Genomic DNA, 25,601 nt, shown 5'->3' on the forward strand with positions numbered 1-25,601 from the left:
ATAAAGAATATAGTCAGACACCCTTCATAAAGGATGCCAGCAACAGCCTGCTCACCATTCCACAGGACATCAAAGGCAGATGAAAGGAGTACTTCCGGCAGCTTCTGAATAAAGAATGCTCCACAGAATCTGTACTGCCCTAGACACAGCCTATGATGCAAGAAGAAGGGGAGCCCACCCTAGAAGAAATAAGAGCAGCACTAAGGGAAATGAATCGAGGAAAGTAGCAGATTCAGATGAGGTCACAGGAGATATGATAAAGATGCTGGTTGAGATGGGGAAAAATGACTCCTGAGGGTACTCATAGCATTGTGGAGACAAAGGTGTATTCAGACAACTGGAAAATAAGCATACTTCTGCCAGTGTGCAAGAATAAAGGGGACATCTACAACTGTGGGCAGTACAGAGGTATCAAACTCCTGTCGCACTGCATGAAGGCTGTGGAGATGGTGATTGATAAATGCATATGCAAAGTATTAGAAAGTAAGATGGGAGATGGACAGTTTGGATTTGGATCAGGATGCAGCATAACTGACCCAATGTTTGCAGTGGGACAGATAGTTGAGAAGAAGATAGAGATGAGGAAAGAGTTAAATTGGGTATTCCTAGACTTGGAGAAAGCACATGACAAGGTCCCAAGAAAGCTGATTTGCACAGTCCTGTGGTGGTTTAAAGTCCCAAAAACACTGATAGAATTAGTGCAGGCTATATACAAAGATCCAATGACTCAAGTGTGAACAGAGTTCGGTCTCACAGATGGTTCTCATTGGGGGTGGGTGTGCATCAGGGTTCAGCTCTGAGCCCACTGCTGTGCATACTGGTGATGGATTACATTAGCAAACAGGCCAGAGAGGACAGATCAATAAAGTTGCAAACAATGTGACATTACAGGCATACTTTGAGCAAAAACTTCAGCAAGGGACAGGGAAATGGAATACAAAACGGAAGGCATATGGGATGAAACTAAGTACAGATAAGACAGTGGTAATGGCAGCAAACTAGGGAAATCTGAATAAGCTGAGAATTGAGAAAGAGGGAAGACAGTGGAACAGGTTAACAGCTTCAAGTATCTGGAAGGAGTGGTTGAGGAGAAGGGAAGTCTGAATGAAGAGGTCAAAGCTAGAATCAGAGGGGCTGCAGCCAAATGGCATAGAGTACCGGGTATAGTCTATGACAGAAGAATACCAAAAAAGCTTAAAAGAAGGTGTACAAAACAGTAGTGCAACCAGTACTACTGTACGGTACAGAAACCTGGGCAGTAAAGGCAGATGAGATGAGGAAGCTAGACATGATGGAAATGAAGTGCCTGAGATGGGTGGTAGGATGTACTCTGTGAGACAGATGAAGAAATAAGGACATGAAAGCAGAAGCCAAAGTAGGTTCAATTGAAGAAAAGATCAAAGAGAACAGATTACAGTGGTTTTGTGACATGTGCAAAAAGAAGACAATCTGGTGAAGAAGATCTTGGACAGATGGAAAGAAGGCAAGAAGTAACAAGGCCATCCAGCAAAGAGGTGGATGGATTATGTGAGAGAAGATCTGCAACAGTCAGGCATGAGTGTTGAAGAAGGCAGGAGTTTGGCAATGAATCAAGAGAGATGGCAACAATTAATATGACACCCCATGTAGAAAATGGGAAAAGGGGGAATTGATGATGATGATGATGTTGATGACATATATTTAACTTGCACTCTCTGGTTCAACTACAGTATGATCATTTTCCATGTTCAGCTATCTCCATCCATCTTTTTCCATAAGCATCTTGGCTGCAGATATTCTCAAAGTAGATCCAGAAAAGACCTCTAAATACTTAATATATGACAATTTCCACAAGTAAGCGTACTCTCACTTCAAGTGAGGTGAGGGGATACAGTTAACTGAGATTATTCTGGTTTTGCCTAAATTTATTTTATATCCAATGAACTGACTAATTTTGTTGTCTAAACTGGTGGCATATATCTTCAGGTTTTGAAACATATGAGTGAATCATCTGTTTAGAGTAAAATGTTTACTTCCTTCACATTAACCACATATCCTCTTACTACTGATTGATGCATTGATACTAGTGATGGTTCTAAATGCAGAGTACACAAATTTAGGGAATGAAACAACCTTACTTTGTTTTTCATATTATGGCAAAACCCACTGGAAACTGTTAAATGCAGCTTGATTAAGATACAAAATAAAACAAATGTAAAATCAAATGCTGCGACCATGGAGAGGATGGTATACAACTAAAATCAGATGCAAACTTTAATAACAAATATAAAACTCATAAGAAATCACAAATAAAATGTAAAAAATATCTTAGAGCTCTTCTACATCTATTTTTTACCATGTTTTATGTGAGTGTCAAGTGAAGTGGAAAGCCTGACAACTCGGTCATCAAGCTGAGGGCTGAGAACTGGATCTAAATTCCTGGCTGAGTCATTTAACATGCACCTAGATATGGGGAGCTTACTTTAAAGCTTATAGGTTTTTGGTGTCCTGGTCAAAATCTTGGATAGCATAGCATAAGGAACATGTCACCTTCTTGAAGTTGATGGTTAGCTAGGTTGTGGCAGTAATTTGGAAGGACCACTTCTGTAACAAGGAAGCCATTTTGTTGGTAATGAAGAAGGCATCCAGATTGCAATGGCTGCAATTGTTGTTGAAGTTGCTAGTTACACACAATCTTCAAACCAGTATATCATTTTCTACCAAACATATCCCAGGGCACTATTAGTCTTTCTTGATTACTGATATCCAGATTTTACAGCTGGGCTCTGGAGGCACAGGAGACTCTCAACACCATTCCACCTGACCATTGGATGATCAATGAAGAGTAACATAGGAATTACTAAGTAACGTTTGGGCAACAAGCACTAAAAATCTTGGGGGGGGGTTGACCTTTTGAACCTTGTGGATCTCTGGCAGTGTTTTTTCAACACCAAGACTGAATCAGTCTCTTTCCTGTTACTTACTACATAATATCTAGATGCATATTAAATGAAACAGCTAGGAATTTAAATCCAGATATTAGTCCTCAGCTTGATGACCAAGTTGCCAGGCTTTCCACATCACTCATGCCTTGTATTAGCTGTGGGTTACTGGAAAGTTTTCAAGGGTGAGGGACAAACCCAGGAATATCAGATGGCTCACCTGCAGGGCCTTGTTATGCATTATAGTGTAGGGAACCCACACTGTACTTTGTGACTACCATAGATATGTGGCATGGATACCTTTTAAACTGGCTTTATTAAAGAGTTTTCAGGGTCAGTAAGTTATTGTTTTTTTTTTTTATGGGACAGATATACTGCTGATGTATGCTCTAATTTTAATTTCTATGTCCAGGGCCAAGAACAATCAATGGGATTGGAGCAAAAAGGTTCATGGGGGGGGGGGGGATTACCCTATGCAGACTGTGTGTCATGAGCTTCATTAGAGGACTTGGTGTTTTAAGTTTCCCTTGGGACTACTTTCATCTCCAAAGGATTTAGATTATTTGATTCACAGAATGTTATGGTGCAAGGGATACTGACCATAGCTTGTTCTTACTACTCATATGTATAGAAGGAGCCTAGGACTTTGCTTAGGAGGTGAAATCTGTAAGTTATCAAAAGTATGAGTAGATGTCCTCCAGAGCATTTTGGCCTACATTAAAAATGTACTCTTTAGGTAGTCTGATTTCCCTCTCTGTCAAAATTTACACATTTCAATTACACGTTACAGTCACATTGGAATTGTAGGCTGTGTCCTCATTGCCCTAGCAACATATGGCATGACCAAATGGTATAATTCTAGTCTCGATCTGGCTTTCCTGGTAATTTACTGGGAACAGCTCTTTTCAGAACTGAGTGGTATTATTCAGTAGGAAGGCCAGGCAAAGATTTTATTTATTCCCCTGGCGGCAAATCATATCAGGTGGCTCTGAAACAGCAAATGCTGTCCATTGTTTTTACGGAGACCTTGCAACAGTGCAATTGCAAATTCCTAATACATTGATGGCATGGTCATCCATAGTCTTGAGGTTAAAAGGGAGCAGGGCATAGAAACTAGCTGTATTAGAGACAACACTGATGTTTATAATTAACAGAATAGCCAGGACAGCCCCATTTGGGAGGTTCTATTTTGGACATTGTGAATTTTTGGATCGGAATGCAATTTGTTTGTACAGAGGGGATTTGTTTATGTGATTTTGGTTAATTTAATAATTTACATTTTCACCCTGGTTCAAAAAACTTGACATGTTTCACTGTGTAATCTAAAAAATGGTGGCATAAAATGAAACATATCAAACAGTTCAAAAAAAGAAAGAAAAAAAAAAAACAACTACAGCAACATATGAGAGAAATGTTTGAACATATATAGTAAACTTGTTGGCTCTACGGTTCAAGCATTCCAGGAATAGCTTGGTGCAATTGATTTCTACATAGTAGTCAGGCTTTTGTATGCATGGTGAGATGTGATCTGTACCTCATCAAGAGTTGAAAGGTGCCCAGGCTGTGTATTGTTGAAGTACTCTCGGAAGTGTTTACTATGGAAAACTGAGGAAATAGACTGCACTGTGTGCAGACTGGTAGAAAGTTGAGGGATGACTTTTCTCCATTTCATTCTTCTCTTTCTTTCCTTGGCCAGTTTGTCAGTATACATGACATGATGAGTGAGTGGTTTATAATGCTGTGCTGTAGTAATGGTCATACTTAGTGGAGGGGGCATTTTGGATATGACATTTGGTTGGTGGCCTGAACAAGCTGATTAGAGAGGATGGTATGGCACACTACCAGTCATGGAGCTGCCCAGCATGCTGAAATCTCAGTTGTTGGTTACCAATAACTATGTATAAGTTTATTTTGTGGTTATTGAACTAATGGTTCAAATGTGGAAATATAATTTGACATGCAAATAAACTGGTTGCAAAGGCATTATAGTGTGCTGATGTTATTGGGGAAGTCGTATTTGGGGCAAATATCATTTGTGAGTAGATAAATAGTTCCCCCTGACTGTGAATGTAGAAGGACCATTACACCTTCCCTTGCCCAAGGTCGGTATATAATTAGCTGGAAAAGAGTTGTACCATTACACTGGCACAGTGGTGGGGAACTCTCCCTCTCCCGCTTCTTCCTCATGTGGGGATATCATGGGGCAGCCTTCTCCCATTTCTTTCCTGGGCCAGTTTGTCAGTATGAATCATGGAATGAGTGAGCATTTTACAACATTGAGCAGTACTATTGGTCATGCCTAGCCAAGGGGTCACTTTGATTTGCCATTTGGCTTGGAGGGACAGGTTGACTGGAGTGTGTGGTATGGTATACTACCTGACACAGAGCTGTCCAGCATGTTGAGATTTCTCTTGTTGGTTACCAATACTTGTTAATAAGCTTATATTGTGGTTATAGTATGGATTGTTCAGATGTGGAAATGTACTTTGACATGCAAATAAACTGGTCACAATGGCATTATTGTGCCTGTTGGTGTTATTGGGAGAGCAGTATTTGAGGGCAAATAATTATTGTATCACCTGAGAGATTTACACTAAAGATATAATTATTTCATCAACAAAGAACCTTCACTATGCAGTCATTTTAATGTATTCAGGTAGGACAACTTTATATTTCAAAAATGATGAATTTGTGTTGATCAAGATCGCATTTAATTTAAGACAGCTCGGTAGTGTGGATACTACTTTAAATGGAACAGAGACTAGACTACATACAACAACAATTCTAGCATCAAAAGTAATTCTAAAATGTTTCTTGTAGATTAAGGGGTGTTAAAAAAATTAGGCTCGCTTTGGTAGGGAAATGATTATAAAGTCACTTTAATCAACTTCCATAATGGAAATCTTGTCTGGCAAGAACACAGCTGTGAAATATATTACCATTTGCTCACTGACAGAGCTGGTCGATTATATATGTCTATACCATCTCACTTTTGCCGGTGATATTCTTATGCCTCAGTTTATCCCATATGTACAGAGAAGCAGATTCAAAGCCACACAGAAAGTACATTTCTTTCTCAGCTAAGAAATCAGGAATGTAATATTAGAAGCTGAACAGATTCTTTTCAGAATACATAAAAATTAAAACTTACACATAAAAATTAAAGTTTGCACATAAATCCACCTACCTTTTGCATACAGCAAGGGCAACAGCAACTCTGACACCTCAAAGGCCGGAATAAGTGAATGATTTCTTGGTTGGTGTTATCTGAGATCTTCATGTTAAAGTGATGCAATGAAACAAGGAAGTTCCGTGTGAAACCATCAGTCTGTTCTTCGGCATAGAGAAATCTCTGTCTTGAGCTGTTGCAGATATCAAACTTTTTGTTGACTCTGACCCCGGCGTAAACTGAAGCAATTTAAACATAATATTGGCTGGCATCGTATACCTCCTCATCATTTGTTTATAAAGTTTTAGTAACACAAGAAGCTCATGCCTGAATAGCTCAGCATTGTTATGACTAACGGTTCTTTGATTCTGTTTGGAACCATATTACTCAATATTTCTGATAACAAACTTTGCTAGTTTTCTGTTTTTAAATAGACTGTAATTGTTCATAGTAGATTTCATCCTCTCACTGTCTCACAAAACATTATCACTTATACCACACAACAGTGGAGTCTGGTGACTTCAAATCAACAGGCGGCTGCAGGAGACACCTGAATGGGGTGGGGCTAACTTCATGGGGTGGGGCTATGCTACAATGTGAATAACATCGATCATGCTTACAATTTTACATAAAATAACTGCTCATTCACTATTGCACATGCTGAATAGTCTACCAAATACTAGACTAAATCGCATTTCAGAGCTAATGAGGTGTTTAGGTTATGCTATAACAGCACAAAACCTAAACATCTCTAAACAGTAAAAAAGTGGTTGGCCTTTACTGCATGAAACTATTATGGGTCCACATGATGTAGTAAACATACATTGTACTATATCAGGTAATCTGCATGCTGTACAATGCCAAGTGAAAAGTAAGGAGATTTGAAAATCCCACTGCACTCTTCATTTATTATTCACAATTCAAGGTCACTCCAACACCTAATGTGCCAGTATGACAGTTGACTTTGCCAAAATACACATTAATTTTCCAAAACCAGAATTATAACAGTAAACAGCAGGGCCAGTCAACCCATTTCATTCACAAACAACCCCCCCATTACCAATCAAAAGTATCTGCTTTGACCCTGCCAGGATTAAAGTAAAAATAGTAGTAACAGGTTGCAAACTTGCATTAATTTTATTTAGTTGACAGAAACATTAGTCACAACTTATGTGTGCCAGCTCACCTTAGACAAATAAAAATTTCATTTTATTTTACTTAGTTTACCCAGGTTTGTCCAACTGTCTTTATTCAAAACGCCCTTTTCAGCATATGTCCAGGTAGAAAAGCTCTAACATATTACAAACATTTTTAAACAGACATTTAGTATATACACCAACAGATATGAAATAACATTTATTTATTTATTTATTTATTTAAATTTGTTGACTGGGAGTGTCCGACTGGACGTGGGTCCATTTTCAGCAGAGGCCCGGGGAGAAAAGCTCCACAGTAAAATAAACAGACAGTAGTTACATTAGATTACATAGCGATTAACAATTTAACATAGAAATTACTTACAACATATTTACAGATGAAGAACATAGTACATCAGTAGACAACTAGAATCTTTATCTGTGAAGTACATAACAGGCATTAACAAATGTAACAATGAGAAGTTCCTGCTGTATAATAAGTACTAGGCTTATGAGCATCTGAGCTTGCTATAATCAAGGTAGTTAGTGGAGTGGAAAGAAAGGTAGTAGTCGGATGGGGTGGATGATATTAAGAGTGGAAGTTGCAAGGGCATAGCCAGCATATTTTTAGGTGCGCTTTTAATAAAGTTTTGAAGTTGGTGCATGATGGTACGGAGGTAATTGTGGGTGGGAGTGAGTTCCATAATTTGGCTATGACACAAGAGAATAGTGCTTCACCAGCAGAGTTATTGGCTTTAGTGATCTGCAAGTGATTTTTGTTGCTGGATCTTAGTGGTCTGGTGGTGCGATAGGGTTGGAGTAGATTCTGGAGGGATGGGACATTTAATGGATGGTTTACTAGTTTGTGGGCGAGTGAGAGTTGATACCACTGAAGGAGGTGAGGGAGTTCAAGCCAGCCCAGTTCAGCAAGAGAGAGACAGTGGTGACTACGGTAGGATGCCCCTGTGGTGAATTTGGTGATTTTGTTGTAGCAGGTCTCTAGCTTGTTTAGATCACATTGCCTTAGGTTGGTATATACTGGAGAGGCATAAAGTAGGGTGGAGATAAGGTGGGAATTTGCTATTGAAATCTTTGCTGCTTTGGTGAGAAATTGTTTATTTCTGTATAATGCTCCTAGTTTTTTGTGGACTTTTTTTTGGTCATGGATATGTGAATGTCAACTTTTAGTTTATTGTCTATTTCCACTCCTAGCAATTTGGTGTGTTCAGTTGGTATATAGTGGTGTTGTCGTTTGCTGTGATGTTAAAGTGAGAGTTGTTTTGAGTATGTTTGGTGGGTTGGAAGATGAGTAGTTTAGTTTTGTTTGGGTTGAGTATTAATTGGGCATCAGATAACCATGTTTCAACAGAGGAAAAGGCTTCCTGTGTGAATTTTTGCAGTTTGGGTAGGGACTGGGCTGAGCAGATGATGGTCGAGTATTGGATGAGTGTGCCATGTTTGGCAGCAGAGGCTAGATTATTGGTGTAAACAGAGAAGAGTAGGGGTCCAAGGATGGATCCTTGGGGAACCCCTATGGAGACAGGTAGTTGGGGAGATATGTCATTCTGCCATACAATGGATTGTTGGCGGTCAGACAGGTAACTCTGAAACCAGTTGGTGACTGATTGTGAGAAGGATAGGTTATTGAGGACAGAGATAAGTTGTTTGTGTGGGACCATGTCAACTGCTTTAGATAGGTCTAGGAAAGTAGCAGAAGAGAGATAGCCATTGTTTTTATGCTGAAGGATAGTGTTAGTAAAGGAGAGTAAGGCAGTGGTGGTGCTATGGTTTGGTCGGAAACCATGCTGAGTACTGGAAAGGAGGTTGTTAGTAAGGAGGTAGTCTGAGACCTGAGAGTGTATGCATCTCTCTAGTATTTTGGAGAGTGGAGAGAGAATAGCTATGGGGCTATACATTAAGAATGAGTCATACATTTGATACTTAGATTACATTCATTTGAAAGTACAGACAATTATTATTGTCTTGCAAAGCCAGAATTACAACAACATTAAACAGATGGGTCAGTTGTTTCATTTACACATGACCCCCGTCCCTATTGCCCACCTCACCCACAGTATCTGACTTAATCTTCTGAGGTTAAAAGACAGAAAAAGGATGTTTTTTCACATAAACAATAGCCAGAGTTCAGAGCATGTGGTTGATCTTATTTCACTCAGATGCATGTTACTCTTGCAAAGCAAATCAGAAGTACAACAGTAAGGTCAGTCATTTCATTCACACATACTAGGCATAACCCTTCAGCCCAATTGCCTACCCACAGTATCTGCTTTGAGCCTACAAGGTTTAAAATAATGAAAAGAGAAGATAATGGTTAAATTACTATATTTCTTTCGCATCACATAGTTCACCTACACACACTTTAGTCATGCAAGGTCAAAGTTTCAACAACAAAATATCCATACACCTTCCTAATCTATCTTGAGTGACCCTGAAAAAAAGATATTAGGTTAAAAGAACATTTCATCCACAAGCAGCCCAAAACACACTGCGTACCTAGTATCTGTTTGACTCCTGCCAGGATATTTTATTAGGAAAAAAGACACTCACAGTCAAGCAGCCTCCAAAGCACACTGTCTCTTTAGTATCTGCTTAACCCTGGCAGGATATTTTATTAAAAAAAAATCCATCAACAGTCCCCAAAACACATTGCCTCCCTAGTATCTGGTTGACTCTGCTAGGATATTGTACTAAAAAAATCCATCAACAGTCCCCAAAACACTTTTCTTCATTAGTATCTGGTTCATTCTGTTAGGTAGTTTATTTTTTTTATTTATTATTTATTTATATTTGTTAACTGGGTAATGTCTCACTGGGCTAGGGGCCCATTTTTAACAGAGACCCAGGGAGAAAAGCTCCAAGACAAGAAGTAGACAAAGAAACAACAGCAATGGAAACATATAACAGTGGAAAAAAATATAAAATATACAAATATAAAAACAAGTTACAATACTGATAGTGAAAGTTGCATATTCTGGGAGTATAGCATGATAAAAACATGGTATAAAAACAAATTAGCAATACACATTGTTTTTTTTTTAAGGGAAAGAGATAAGGTAGGAAGTACAGGTAGGCATAAAATATAATACAAAGTAAGATATCACATGACAGTTAGTACAACAACTATGAAGTACCAGAATGGGACTAAAGTAATGTTAGTATGGAGGCCTACCAGGTTGGAAGGGTTAGCATGGGTGGATAGAGGATTGTGATTATCAGAAGTATTAAGCATATGCTTGAGGGAGTAGGTTCCAGGAACTGGATATTTTATTTCACTAGACACAGTCACCATAGTAGTTGTTGGACTTTTTCACTTTTAAGAGACATTTATCTGATTATCTTAGAGGTCTGGGGTTGGAATTTGGTTCAACTAAGTTAGAAAGAGCAGGGCAGTGATTAGGTTTGTGGATGATATTGCATGCAGCAGTAAGTTGGTTAAGAGTTAGAAGGTTGGGAAGTTCGAGCTAGTTAAGTTGGTGGAGCACAGAACAGTGGTGGGATTTGTGAGGTTGGTTAGTGCCAAACTTGGCTATTTTATTATAGCAAATTTTAAGGTTATTTAAGTCAGTCTTAAGCAGGTTGGTGGAGATTTGAGAGCAATAAAGGAGGGTGGATAGCAAATGGGATCTGGTTGTGGAAAGTCTGGCATGGTGAGTTAGGAAAGATTTGACTCTATAGAGTGAGCCAAGTTTAATGTGAACTTTTTTAATAGTAATAGCTGTATGGGATTCCAAAATGGTTGACAGCCTGCAAACACACTGACAGTGCAGCTCCTGCATTCCTATATTATAATCTGACTTCAAACCAGCACATCACTTGGGAAAAGTATACCAAACATCAATGGATTAAAGCAGAAATATGAGTACTTACTTGTTTAATCTTTATTTTTCAAAAATTCTCTCATTCTGAAGGAAAAATAATTACTTGTTGGAAACAGAGCCCTGAACCACATGGTGTGGATTATTCAAGACCAACAGGCCTAATAAGAGGAAAGTAAGAAGAAAAACAACTTTCATAACAAGACTTATCATTTAAAATTCTGTACTACTACTAGGAATCTAACTATACAAGATTAATGGAGAATCAGCCAGATTGGATGGAAACTGTAATCACAAAAACCAAACTGTCTGCAATTACTACTCCTGAGAAAGAAAACACTTCTAAAAGGCATAAAATTAACAAGCAACAACAAGAAGTTGGTAAAATGTGTCAAAGATTAAAACAGGAAAAATCTTTAACACTGGAGGATCTGAAAACTGCTTTACAACCTTTACAAACAGAAGTGCAGGGTTTCTCTCATAAGCTAACTACATTTGGCTCTACTCTGGACCAAATTGTGCTTAGGCTAGAACAAAATGAAGCTAAAGTTATGGACAATGAACTAAAATAGATGAACTGCAACAAAAAGCACAAACCAATGACACTACAATTAAAGAATTACATCAAAAAATGCTAGACTTGAAAGCTAGAAGCCGGAGAAATAATTTTATCATAAGAGGTATTCCAGAGAGCTTTGATAATCCACAACTTATTCCAATAATAAAATAAATACTAAGCTCTGTTCTGACTAATAAAGATCTCCTGGATGAGATAGTGATTGAAAGAGCCCACAGAGCTATAAAGCGTACACAAACAAGTGATCTTCCAAGACAAATCTACATCAGACTGCTTAATTCAGCACATGTTCAACAGATACTGTCAGCTTATAAAGTTAAAAAGAATATTACATGGAGAGCACATAAAATTACGATTACTCAAGATCTTCCTTTAGAAATTAAACAAAATTGAAAGAAACTCAGTAAATACTGCACTTATCTCATTGAAAATAAGATTTGTTTCCAAATAAAATATCCTGCAACTTTAACATTTTATTACAAAGAAGAAAAAATATCCTTGGAAACACCTGACCAGGCAAAATCCACCTTTCTGGGTCTCTTCAAAGTAAATTTTGCCTGAGACAACTCTTTTCATATCCAAAATCAACATTTGGAAGGCTAAACGAGTGCTACAGCTCCAAAGAACTACAGGACAGAAGAATATACCACTCTTATGGGAAACTTCAAGCAAAAGGATGTGGAATGTATTCTAAATAACTTTACTTACCTGCCTGTAAAGAAAACATTTTTGTTACACTGTAATACTTAAGGTACTGTCTTTTAATAACTGCCTTCTACATTTAAAAGCTGGAAAGCTACCTAACACTGACTGCATAGAGAAATGACTTTAAATTGCATTTACAGCTTACAAAAAAGGAGTGTTAAACTACATTTAAAATAATGGGATATAACCTTTGATATAATAGTTTAAGTAGTGTAAATACTAGACATTAGTAGTTTCAGTTAAAATGTATAATCATTATTCTACTGGCATAATCATTGAGTTGCTTTTAAGTGTGTCTATGAGCAAGGTACAAAAACATTTCTCTTTTTTTTTCTCCCTGTTTGTCCTGTAGATGGCACTGGTTATAGCAATAACTGACGCTGGTGGTAATGCTAAATTACCACGGTTGGCGTGGTTTGGTCCCGAAGCCCGAGGAACCAAACAAAGAAAACCGTGGGTAAATTTAGCATTACCCACACCCAGAAGTGGGTTATTGCTATTATACCATGACATTATTTAAGAAAAGAAACTATTAATTTTCTTAAATAATGGCATAGTATAATGCCTGTTTACTGCCCTTCCGCAGATGTCTGGCATCCGCGGCAGTTCTGATGTACTGCGCCGCGCAGTACATCAGAGTTGAGCAAAAGCAACTGAGAAAGCAAGATCTCCGTTGCTTTTTTTTAGTGTCTCGCTATGTTAAATGAGTTTAACATAGTGAGACAGTTTTAAAATAAGCAACGGACATCTCCGTTGCTTATTTTAAAACTGTCTCGCTATGTTAAACTCATTTAACATAGCGAGACTCTAAAAAAAGCAACGGAGATCTTGCTTTCTCCGTTGCTTTTTTTTAAAACACTGTCTCGCTATGTTAAATGGGTTTAACATAGCGAGACAGCTTTAAAATAAGCAACGGAGATCACCGTTGCTTATTTTAAAGCTGTCTCGCTATGTTAAACCCATTTAACATAGCGAGACAGTGTTTTAAAAAAAACGAGTTATACTAATGGAAAAAAGTCCGGGCGACCAGACCTTTTTCCATTAGTATAACTCGATTTACAACGGGCACGCTGGCCAATCAGCGTGCACATTTTGGGGGGGTCATGGTATAATAATTAATAATATATGAGTTCACAATTATGTGCGTGTATGGCTTTTGCCAGTGCAGTGTTAAATAAAGTTTCCAATACATTTTAAAGAACCACAGTTAGTTGTTAGCAAAAATAATGCAAATGTTGTTGAATTTTAAAGTGCTGCCTTCTTTAAATGTTTAAAATGTATAATCATTATTCTACTTGCATAACCATTGAGTTACTTTTAAATGTGTCTATGAGCAAGGTACAAAAACATTTCTCTTTTTTTTTCTCTCTGTTTGTCCAGTAGATGGCACTGGTTAATTATTAATATATGAGTTCACAATGATGTGCTTATATGGCTTTTGCCAGTGCAGTGTTAAATGAAGTTTCCAATACATTCTAAAGAACCACAGTTAGTTGCTGTTAGCAAGAATAATGCAAATGTTGTTGAATTTTAAAGTGCTGCCTTCTTTAAATGTTCATATATTGCACTTGTTTTTTGAAAATGTTGTTTTGTAAACTCTTTAATAACTCTTGAAATGTTAAGAATTATAATATGTTGCTGTTACTACAAAACTTTTTCTAAAATCTACTTTTCTCTTTCTCTCTGTATAATATCTAAGGGTACAATTAGCATACTATTTTAAGACGTCTGAAAATGAATATACAGTACATAAATAACAAAAGGAGCGGGATGGGTACAGTCTGTTAGCTGATGACTGTTCACATTTGGAACAGTATGGGTATTATTGACATCCCTCTGATAAATATGTACTCCTTGTTGCTAAAAATAATAGTCTCTTTTAGTTTCTTAATTCAATGCACATTTACTAATACAGAGGGATGGGTGGTTAGGCACCTGTTTAGAGTTTGGGAGTAGAGAAGTCACAACATTTATTCTTAAGATAAATACACTAACAGACAAAGTTTATAACTGTATTTTTGAGTATCAACTAATGAGAAACTTCAACAATATTAATAAAAAATGATAACCATAGACTCTTGGAATGTTAAAGGGATAAAAAGAAAAGAAATGTAATCATGCACCTCACATACCAAACTAAGGCTGACATAACTTTCTTGCAAGAAACTCACTTAGATGACCAACTTTGGGTTAGGGAAAGGAAAAGAAAATGGGTTAAAAGAATAGTTGCTGCAAATTATAGGTTTTTGTCCAGGGGAGTGGCCATTATAGTAAGCAAATCCTTCCAAGGAGAGATTACTTCCTATGAAGCTGACTCAAAGGGAAGATGGGTATTATTTACTACTGAATATCATACTTTGAACAAACCATTACTCTTTCTTAATATATATATATATAGCCCCTGCTCAAATCAACAGCTCTTCATTTATGAAATATTTAATATATTAGTCAAATACCCAAATCATCTGTTTATTGTAGGTGGGGACTGGAATGCTTTACTAAATCTAGATAAGGATAGATCGCATAATAAAAACAGACATTCACAATCTACCACTACAGCACTTGAAGAATTACAAAATACATTTGAACTAGTTGACCCCTATGTTAAATTTCAGTATGATAAAACAATATCAAGATTCACTTTCTTTTCAGCCACTCATAAAACTTTTGTCCAGGATAGATTCTTTTCTAATTTCCCTTGCTTTCCTTTCTAACAAATTAAATTATGCTGTATCACCTAGAACTCTTTCAGATCATTCCAAAATTAGACTTTTAATAAACTTTCAAACCCATAAACAAAATATTTCCTATCTCAATACCTGGACGTTAAATCCTAAAACTATACAAAACCAAGAAACAACACAAGAAATTCAGAATGTCCTAACCCAACTCCAAAATGATTTTATATCCACTCAAATTCCATATGACATACAATGGGCGGCTACCAAGGCAGTCATCAGGGCTATTATTATTCAAAAATCTGCATGGTTCAAAAAATATATATAACAATCTTAAGAATGAACTAGAGTATCAAATAAACACTGCTGAACTAGAACTTCAGGAAAAATATTTTAAAGAACTTGAGGAAAAAATAATTGATTGGCAAAAACAATTATACAAACACTATTTAGAAAATATCTCCTTCTTAGAATTAAGGTCAATATATCAATACTCAGAATGGGCTCAAACACCATCAACATTCCTAGCTAGACTAATTAACATAAAAAGTGGACTTCCTAGGATCAAAGAAATAAAATATGAAGGACAGGTGAAATATAAAGACCAAGATATAGTGGACGCTTTTGAAGATATTTATAAGAAATTATACAATATACCCTTATCACCATCTACAGACAGATTTGAGGATTTTATACATAATATACACTTTCCACAAATTACAGAAGATCAAAGGAAACTCTTAAAATCACAGTTACAATTAAACGAGATAAAAGCTGCAATAAATAAACTAAAACTAGGTAAATTCCCTGGGCCTGATGGATACACATCTGATTTTTATAAGTTATTCATGAAACCTATCTCCAAAGTTTTATTAAAAGTTTTCAACTATATAATACAATATGGTATAACAGACAAATACTTAAATAACTCCAAGACAGTGTTGATTCCTAAACCGCATTCTGACCCAACAGATCCAGCAAATTATAGACCAATAGCTCTCATAAACACTGATCTTAAGATATTAGCCCATGTTATAGCAAATAGATTTAAGAATATACTCCCCTCTATTATTTCCCAACAACAAATGGGCTTTATGACAAACAGACAAACAAGTGACAACACCCTCCTCTTAGATACCATTATAAGACTACTTAATAGTGATAAATGCCCCAGATATGCCCTTACAGTAGATGCAACCAAAGCTTTTGATAGAGTAAACTTACACTTTCTCTTTAATATACTGCCTTTATATGGTTTTCCTCAAGAATTTATTAAAATGATCCAGGTTCTGTATCAGAAAGCTTCTACCACTATACAGGTAAACAAACTTATAACTAACCCTATACTCTTATACAATGGTACAAGACAAGGATTTCTTCTTTTGCCATACCTATTTAATCTTTATCTAGAACCCCTCCTTCTGTTTATTTCACAAAAAAACTTTCATCATATTCCCAGAATCCACAATACAAATCTTATATACTTGGCCTTTGCCAATGACTTAAATATATACTACCATCTCCCCACTATTGACCTCCCAAAAATACTTAAAGCTATGGATGAGTTCTCGGTAATTTCAAACTATAACTTAAATTTAAACAAGTCACACATATTTCCCCTCAGTTCTATAGGTCATAAAGAATTGTACTTTCGCATGAGTGAGCTCAAAATAAACTATCAGATAAAATATCTGGGAATACTATTTACTTCGGACTTCAAAGATATTATAAACAATAACCTACTAAAAACAATATTGATAGATGGAAGAACATCAGTATGTCTCTACTGTCAAAAGCTAGTGTTCTACCAAGAATACTCTTTCAATTAAAATGCTACTTTTTCAAATATTCCCTAGAACTTCTTCCTTGCCATGGAAAAAGCTATATCAAGATTCTTATGGTATCCCACATCTACCAGAATTAAATATGGAAACCTTGTACTCGTCAAAGATAAGGGGGTATTGGTGTTGCCTGATTTTAAGCTTTACTATATTATAATTACTGTCTACAGACTAATACAATAATAAACTATGACTCATATATAAATACTTGGACACCCCCAGTGGACGAAAATTTGGTATAAACAGTTGAAATCCCTTGGCTATAATATCAAATCCCTACCATTCTTGAATTTAAACCAGACTAGCTTATACACAAAGAATCTACACCCACTAATTAAAAACCTGATTCTTACAACACAGAAACTATTTAAATCATTGCAATTAGCTGACGCGTTTGCCCTTATATAACAGTTACACCTAAATCCTAATCTACTAATAAATAATAAACCCATAAATCTAACAAACTACCCCCTAATAAAAGACTATACAATATGGGATATATACCAATGGAAAGACTCTAACACGGGACAAATGAGACTTGAACTCAGACTTCCTAAGAAATATAGTATTATCCTTAACCAACTTCACCATCTTATAAATGCTAAATTCTCACAAATACACACTGACTTACAGAACATAAATTTAGTTAAATTAATACTTGAAAATCTTGTGATTAAAGGGAAAACAATTTCTAGGACATATAAAATTGTAATGAGCGCAAAACATCAGAATTATTTATTATTTTCAAACTATTGGCAAATGAAAAATCAATCACTGACTTAAGAAAATAAGAAACTAGCCATTGAAAATACAATCAAATTAATTCCATTCAAGAAGCAGTTATATACACAAATTATGGTAAATAACAATCTATATTATACCTTATCTAAATTAAATAAATTCAGTCCTAACTTTTCACCTATATGTCCCCATTGTCCGAATCAAACAGCTGATATTTTGCATGTCATGTGGAACTGTATTAAGATACACAACTTATGGTGTTCCTTGAGAGTAAGATTAGAGAAGATGGGATATGAAAAATCAACCCTTACATGGGAGACAGCTATATTGCACATTAACATCAATCAACTTCCAAAAATATTAAAACATGTCTTTATTATGATGTGTGCCCTTAATAAATTCTTTATTACAAAGAAATGGAATGTCATGTCACCAATTACATGGGAAAATGTTAGCAATCTTGCTATCAAATATATCTCATTGCACAAATTAGTTTATTCAAAAACAAAAAAAAAACAAACGATATTACCAAAAATATTGGGGTTACTTACTAGATATAATTCTTGACAAATAAAATTCGCCCACAAATTGACATGAAAAGCTAATCTTTTAATAAGAAATGAAGGTTGTATAACCAGTTTTCTTGCATCTTCCCCCTTCTCTTAGTATATGTGTATCTAGATATTTTCCCTAACCATACAATAAATGGTTGAATTTCTATCTTTACTTTCTATATAGACTATCCTCATTCTACTATCCCTTATGACAGCAAATGAACATAAGAATTATCATACTCTTCTTGATGATGTAGTGACTTCTAGTGTATATATTGTATATATATATATATATATATATATATATATATATATATATATATATATATGTATAATTTTCTCGAAACGAGATTGTTGTCTGTTTTCTTTAGATATGTATTTGTATTGTTTATTTGTGTTTTTGAGTTATTGTATTGTTGTTATTATTTGGAAAAAAAGAAAATTGAAATAAAGAGATTTTGGGAAAAAAATAGTAATAGATATATGTTTGTTTAAGTTTAGGGATTCATCTACTGTAGTTTGACTTGTGGATTCTATTCTATTACCATTGGATGAGTAGATTGTAAGAGAGATTTTGTTATTTTTAGTTCCATTGTTGCAGAAGACTATAAGCTTGGTTTTATTGTGATTGAGAATTAGTTGATGGTTGGTAAGGTATTTTTCTATGTTGTGGAGAGATTCTTGTGTTTTTGTGTAGTTCTTGGGGTGAGGAGCAGAGCAGATAAGAAAAGCATCATCTGCATATTGAATGATAGTGGCTAGATGGGTGGACAAATTAAGTTAATTAGTAAAAATGATAAAGAGTAGAGGTCTGAGGATAGAACCTTGGTGGACTCCTATGGAGATGGGTGGAGATGGGTGGGGGGTTGTTTTCCCATCTGATGGACTACCGTCAGTTGGAAAGATAGCCATGAAACCAAGTGAGGGACATTACACTGAGGTTGTAGGTTACCAATTTATTTAGCAGTATCTGGTGGGACACTGAATGAAATGCTTTGGACATATTAAGGAAGACAGATGAGACAAGATGTCCTTCATTTTTAAGGTGGTTTATGGTGTTAGTGAAACTAATGAGTGTGGTACTAGTACTGTGTTTTGGTCTGAAACAATGTTGAGGGATGGATAGGAGATGGTTGTTAAGGAGATGGTCAAGTAATTGCTGATTAATGCATTTCTGTAAGATTTTGGAAAGGGGGGAGAGGACAACAATAGGGTGGTAGGTTGAGAAGTCTGTAGAGGGAACAACTTTGTATAAAGGAATGACATGAGATATTTTCCAGAGGATATGAACATACTGTTCAGAGATGGAGCAATTTATTATTATGATAGATATGGGATATTAGACGGATGGAGCAGCTAGTTATAGAAAATTACTGGGGAGCTGGTCTGTGGCAAGTGTACAGGATTTTAGTTTATTTAGAAGCCTTTTTATATAGTTGATTTGGATGGGTTTGAAAGAAAGCAAAGTTAGGTTAGGAACTATAGGGGTGGGGACTAAAAGGGGTGACATAGTACTGGAGTTAATGAGGGAGGTTATGGAGTTGACAAAATGAGTATTAAATTGAGATGCTATGCAGTTGTAGGTATTTTTGGTGGAAGGAGCAGGGAAAGAGGGTTTACCTAGGTTGAGGAGATAATTGATAGTTTGCCAACATTTCTGTGGGTTATTTAAGTGCTTTTTTGACATGTTTGGAAATACGTTTTTTTTTTTTGTCATGCTTCATTTATTTTTTAGCAATGTTTCACAGCTGTTAGTGTGAGATTAGATTGTCATTATTCTTGGATCTTTGGTATTGTGACCCAGCCCTATCCCTTTGTCTATGTGTTAGTTTAGTGTCGTTTGATAACCAAGGGAGTTGTTTGGTCCTTACACAGATTTTTCTAGTGGGTGTGAGGTTATCTCAACTTGGAGGAATGTTCTGTTAAAATATTGAACAGCAAGGTCTACGTGGAAAGGGTTTAATGGAGACCAGTCACATTGCTGTAGCAATGTGTTAAATGTAGAGGGGGAAAAGTTCTTTTTGCTGAAGACATATTTTCATATGATGTTATTGGTTACATGAAGTCTTTTCCTAAGTAGAAAGGTGGGGGAGTGGTGACTAAGACTGTCAGAAAGGCAGCCAGCTTGGTAATGTAGGTTAGACCTATTTGTGAGTATCCAGTCTAAAACAGATTCTTTTCTAGAGTGTTTATCAATATATGTGGGAGAGTTAATAGTTTGAGAGAAATTATAAAGGTTAATAAAGTTAGAAGAGTTATTAGAGGAGCAAAAAAGCCAGTCTAGGTTGAAGTCTTCTAGTACTATTGTTTCCTGATTAAAATAAGAGGAAGCCCAAGACAGTAGAGGTTCTATGATGGGGAGGTTATATCCAGGGGTAAATAGGTAGCGATGATGATTATGGATTTGTGGGAGTTGATTTCCAGGTAAGTGGTTATTATTTCACAATTGGGCATGTCCGGGGATGGGTGGGTTAGTTGGACAAGTTGGAGGGAGTCTTTAAACATGATAGCGATTCCTCCACTGTGTTTGTTTAGCTGGTCTTGTCTGATAATGCTATAGCCATTGGTTAATATATGTTCATCTTTAATATGGGGTTTTAACCAGGTCTCAGTTATGAAGACTATGTCTGGGGAGTAGAGGGTGAGGGCAGCATGGAAGTCAATTATTTTGTTGGCGATGCTTCTGAGGTTGAAGTTGGTTATTAGAAGGTCAGAGTTTCTGCATTTAGGAAGTGGGAGCTTTGTTGGGGGTGGAGGGGGTCTTGAATAGTTGAGTTGGTAGTAGAAGGGGGGAAAATTGTGAGCAGGGAGGGATGACTGTTGTGGGGTCTGGGTTTGGATGAGTGTCAGCCTGGAGTTTGATGTGAGTGAGAGAGTGGAGTAGGATCTGTTTGATTGTTGCTAAAATCTATGATATTTGTAAGCAGAATGTAGGGGGGGTATGTATTTGGATACATTTATAAATATAAAATTGGGAGTTGGTGCTGCTGAAAAGGTGAGCTGAGATGAAAAATTCTGTGTAGGAGTGCTGGTGGTTAGGATGGGTGGGAAGTGTAGGGAAGTAATAATTAATGATGTGGAAATTATGATATAATGTGTGATGATGGGTTAGAATGAGTAGAAAGAGCAAGAGTAGTGTAGTACCAATAGAGGATAAGAAGGTCATATTAAGAGATAGATGACTGAAGATAATTATATATGGGATTGCATGGAGAAAGATGTCTGGGTGAGCGAAGGATGAAAGTATGTGCATGCAAGGAAATGTATGGATTGGCTTGGAGTGGATAGTATTTGGGAGTAGTGGAAAATGAGATGTATTATTTAGATAGTGTGTAAAAGGAAATGGATTAGTGGTTGTTGTATCAGGTGGGGGGATTTGTAATTGGCTGATAAGAGAAAGGGTGTGGTCTGGTTAAAATAAATCTGGGGAAAGTGGGATGGGTGATAATGGGAATAGTGTAGGAGAATGGAGTGAGCTCAAGCATAGCGAGGGCAAATGGAGTGGGTTGAACCACAGAGTGGTGAGCAGCTTGGTAGAAAATCAATCAGCAGCGGCATGTAGACAAGGTGAGTATGGTAGACAGTACAAAAGTTGGCGATATATGTGTGGAGGAAATTGCAGTACTAGGAGATATGAGGCATGAAAGGGGTTCAAGCAGGACCAGAAAGTAACAAGAGAGGAACAGTAAATGAATAGTGTGCCAAATAGAAGTAATAGTGAGTACAGGAGGGGAAAGCACAAAACAAGTGCAGGAAAAAAAAATAATAAAACATTGTGGCTTGACAGAAGGAAGTCCCCATAGTGTGCAAGCATGAGTGGCAGGTTGCAATTGTAAATAATTAAAAGCTGTAAATACAAAGTAGACCTATAGTATATTGACCGAGTGACTAATAAATGCTGGTATTTTCTCTCAGTGGTGAAAAGAACACAGTGGCAGAGGGGGCACTTTGCTGTAGGTGCTTCTTTGTGGGTGGGAGGTCTCAGAGTAAGCTGGATGGGGCTGCAAAAACTATAGAAAAAGACGATATGTTAGGTCAAATATCAGAGAAATGTTTGAGAAAAAGAGTTAGTACAGATAAAAGGGTACACCACAGGAATCACCATCATCATCATCCCCGTTTTTCTCATTTTTTTTTACATGGAGTCATAGTATCATGTTAACTGTTGCCAACTCTCTCAATTCAGCGCCACACTCCTGCCTTCTTCAGCCCTCATGCCTAACTGTTGCAGATCTTCTTTCAAACAATCCATCCACCTCATTGCTGGACATCCTTGCTTCCTTTTACCTTCTTCCTGTCTGCCCCAAATCTTCCTCACCAAATTGTCTTCTTCTTTCCTGCATGTGTCGAAACCACCGTAATCTTTTCTCTTTGATCTTTTCTGCAATTAGAGCTATTTTGGCTTCTGCTCTTATGTCATAATTTCTTCATTTGTCCCACAGTGTGCATCCTACCACCCTTCTCAGGCACTTCATTTCCATTGCCTCTAGCTTCTTCAACTGTTCTGACTTTACTGCCCAGGTTTCTGTATCATACAGTAGTACTGGCACACCACTGTCTTGTACATCTTACTTTTCAGCATCTTTGGCATTCTTCTGTCATAGACTACACCTGACACTCTATGCTAGTTGGCTGCAGCCCCTCTGAATCTAGCATTGACCTCTTCATTCAGACTTCCCTTTTCCTCATCCACCCCTCCCAGATACTTGAAGCTTCTATCTCTATTCTCAGCTTCTGCTGATATCCCCAATTTGCTGCCATTATGACAGTCTTATCTGTACTTAGTTTCATCCCATGTGCCTTCAGTTTTACATTCCATTCTCCTATCCTTTGCTGAAGTTCTAACTCAGAGTCAACCTGTAATGCCACATCATCTGCATACAGCAACTTTGTTGATCTGTCCCCTCCAATGCTAATGTAGTCCATCACCAGTATGAACAGCAGTGGGCTCAGAGCTGAACCCTGATGTACACCCACTCCCACTGGGAACCCCTCTGTGAGGCTGAACACTGTTCTTACTTGAGTCATTGGGTCCTTGTACATAGCCTACACTAATTCTACCAATGTTTCTGGGACTTCAAACACAGCAGTACTGCCCAGATCAGCTTTCTTGGGACCTTGTCATATGCTTTCTCCAAGTCTAGGAATGCCCAGTTGGACTCTCTCCTCATCTCTAGCTTCTTCTTAAGTATCTGTCTCACTGCAAACATCGGGTCAGTTGTGCTGCATCTTGTTCTGAATTTGAACTGCTCATCTCACATCTTATGTTCTACTACTCTGTGTATCCATTTATCAATCACCCTCTCCAGACCTTGCGTGCAATGTGATAGGAGATTAATACCTCTGTACTGCCCACAGTTGTGGATGTCCCCTTTGTTCTTGTACACTGGCACATGTATGCTTATTCTCCAGTCATCTGGGATATGCCTTTCTCTCCACACTGCTATTAGTACCCTCAGGAGCCATTTCTCCCCTATCTCACCCAGCTTCTTTATTATATCTGCTGTGACCTCATCTGAGCCTGCTGTTTTCCCTGCTTTCATTTTCCCTAGTGCTGTTCTCACGTCTTTTAGGGTGAACTTCTCTTCTTCTCTTATTGTAGGCTGTTTCTGGGGCAGTACAGCATCTGTGGGGTTTTTTTCATTCGGAAGCTGCTAGAAATACTTTGTCTGTCTGCCTTTGGTGTCCTGTGAACTGGTGAAAATTTTGTTGCTGGTATCCCTTATGAAGGGTGTCTGACTATATTCTTTATCGTTCTGTCTTTGTCTTCAAACCTGATATAGTTTCTTTGCACCACTTACTGAGTCACTTTCTGGAAGTCTGGTAAAGTGCCTCTGATGTCCTATTCTTTGCTATTGCAACTTCTTTCTTAGCTTCTTTGTTAGCCAACGAGTATTCCTTCTTAGCCTGGTCAGTCTTTTCTATCTCCCACTTCTTCCAGCACTCTTTCTTTCTTTTGATGACTTCCTGGACTTCTGCATTCCACCACCAGATTTCCTTATGTACCTTATTTCCATACCTGGCTCGGCCACATATCTTTTCTGTAGTCCTAACACATGCTATTTTTTCAGGCATTGCCATTCTTGTTCAACTCCACCTATTTCCTCCTCTTCTTGGGGTGCTAGAGCCCTGATTAATTTCTTTGACTGTTGTACTTTTTCTACAGTTAACTTCCAGGTCTTCAGCCAACTCTTTGTTGACCTTACAGCCTTCTCTGACCACTGCTTGCAGATGATTGTGGCAACTAGTGGTTTATGCTGTGGGCCGAATGTTTTGCTGGGGATAACTTTGCAATCATAGATTCTACCCCACTGCTTTTTCCTCACTATGAGGAAGTCTACTGATTTGCATGTTGGCTACTCTTGTATGTGATCTTGTGGCTGTCTCTCTATCAGACCCATGTGTTGACTACTATCAAGCCATTTGCCAGACAGAAGTCTAGAATGGATTCTCCTTCTTTATTCCTGTTGCCCCATCCATGTGGACTCAAGCAGTCCTCATATCCTGTTATATCTGTCTGTCCTAATATGTGCATTCAAGTCACCCATTATCAACACCAATTCATGTTGTTCTGCTTTATCTAGTAGGTCCTGCAACTGCTGCCTGAATGCTTTCTTTTCCTCACTATCCCAACCCTGCTGTGGGGCATGGGTTGAGATTATGAATACTGGTCTATCATTACACTGGAGTCTGATTGTCATGAGCCTGTCATTAATTCTGATGATATCCCTCTCACTGCCTTCTGAAGCCTCTCTCTCACCACAATTCCTACACCATTTCTAGTCTGTCTGCCTCCTGAGTATCCCAAGTCAAGTGACTTTCCTGCACTGCCCTTCTATCTAATCTCTTGGATATATAGAATGTCCAACCTCAACCATATCATCATGCCATCCACTTCCAAGCTGTGTCCTGTCAGTGAACCTACATTAAATGTAGCAATTCTCAGTTCATGTTTGCAGGTTGGTTGATTTTACGTCCAAATTTCGCTCAACAGAGCTATCCCAGGTAATCCAGGCTGGGCAACTAGACACCGGATGGCCACTAGCTTATTGACTCAGGGCTGATAGGCTTTATGGTGGGCACACACTGGCCAACAGGGCACATATACCCCCCTCCATCATTAGCAAGGGAATATTAAATGTAAAAAACACTCTATTATTCAAGAAAAAACACCTTGGCAAATGAGACCAGAAAACTAAAGTAATAGCAGGTATACAAGTCCTTAGTTTGCTATATGAAGCCTATACATATGCACATGTAATGATAAGGGGACTAAGTCTTAAATATAGGTATGTGGTTTGCAACAGTGAAATGCTTATAAAAAATATAGGAAACTGCTTCAAGGATAATACAGTCTTGTATACAGTAATTACTAGCAGCAGCCATTGGAAAAAAGGGCAATTGGTAATAATAAACATGGTATTAATAGATGGTAGACAAAAA

At 37.4% G+C, this 25,601-nt stretch overlaps 1 protein-coding gene across 1 annotated transcript in view; it reads right to left on the bottom strand.

Moving 5' to 3' along the window:
• The window catches only part of LOC122806524 (phospholipid scramblase 1-like), a 194,500-nt gene that overhangs the window by 99,214 nt on the left and 69,685 nt on the right, over window positions 1–25,601 (bottom strand). The window contains exon 4 of the mRNA XM_044077025.1: window positions 6,109–6,329. Coding sequence (XP_043932960.1) covers window positions 6,109–6,329 — 221 coding nt within the window. The remainder of the gene's footprint in view (window positions 1–6,108; window positions 6,330–25,601) is intronic.

This window comes from Protopterus annectens, chromosome 7.part0 (assembly GCF_019279795.1).
Source record: "Protopterus annectens isolate FY-2018-M chromosome 7.part0, PAN1.0, whole genome shotgun sequence".
Lineage (NCBI taxonomy): Eukaryota > Metazoa > Chordata > Ceratodontiformes > Protopteridae > Protopterus > Protopterus annectens.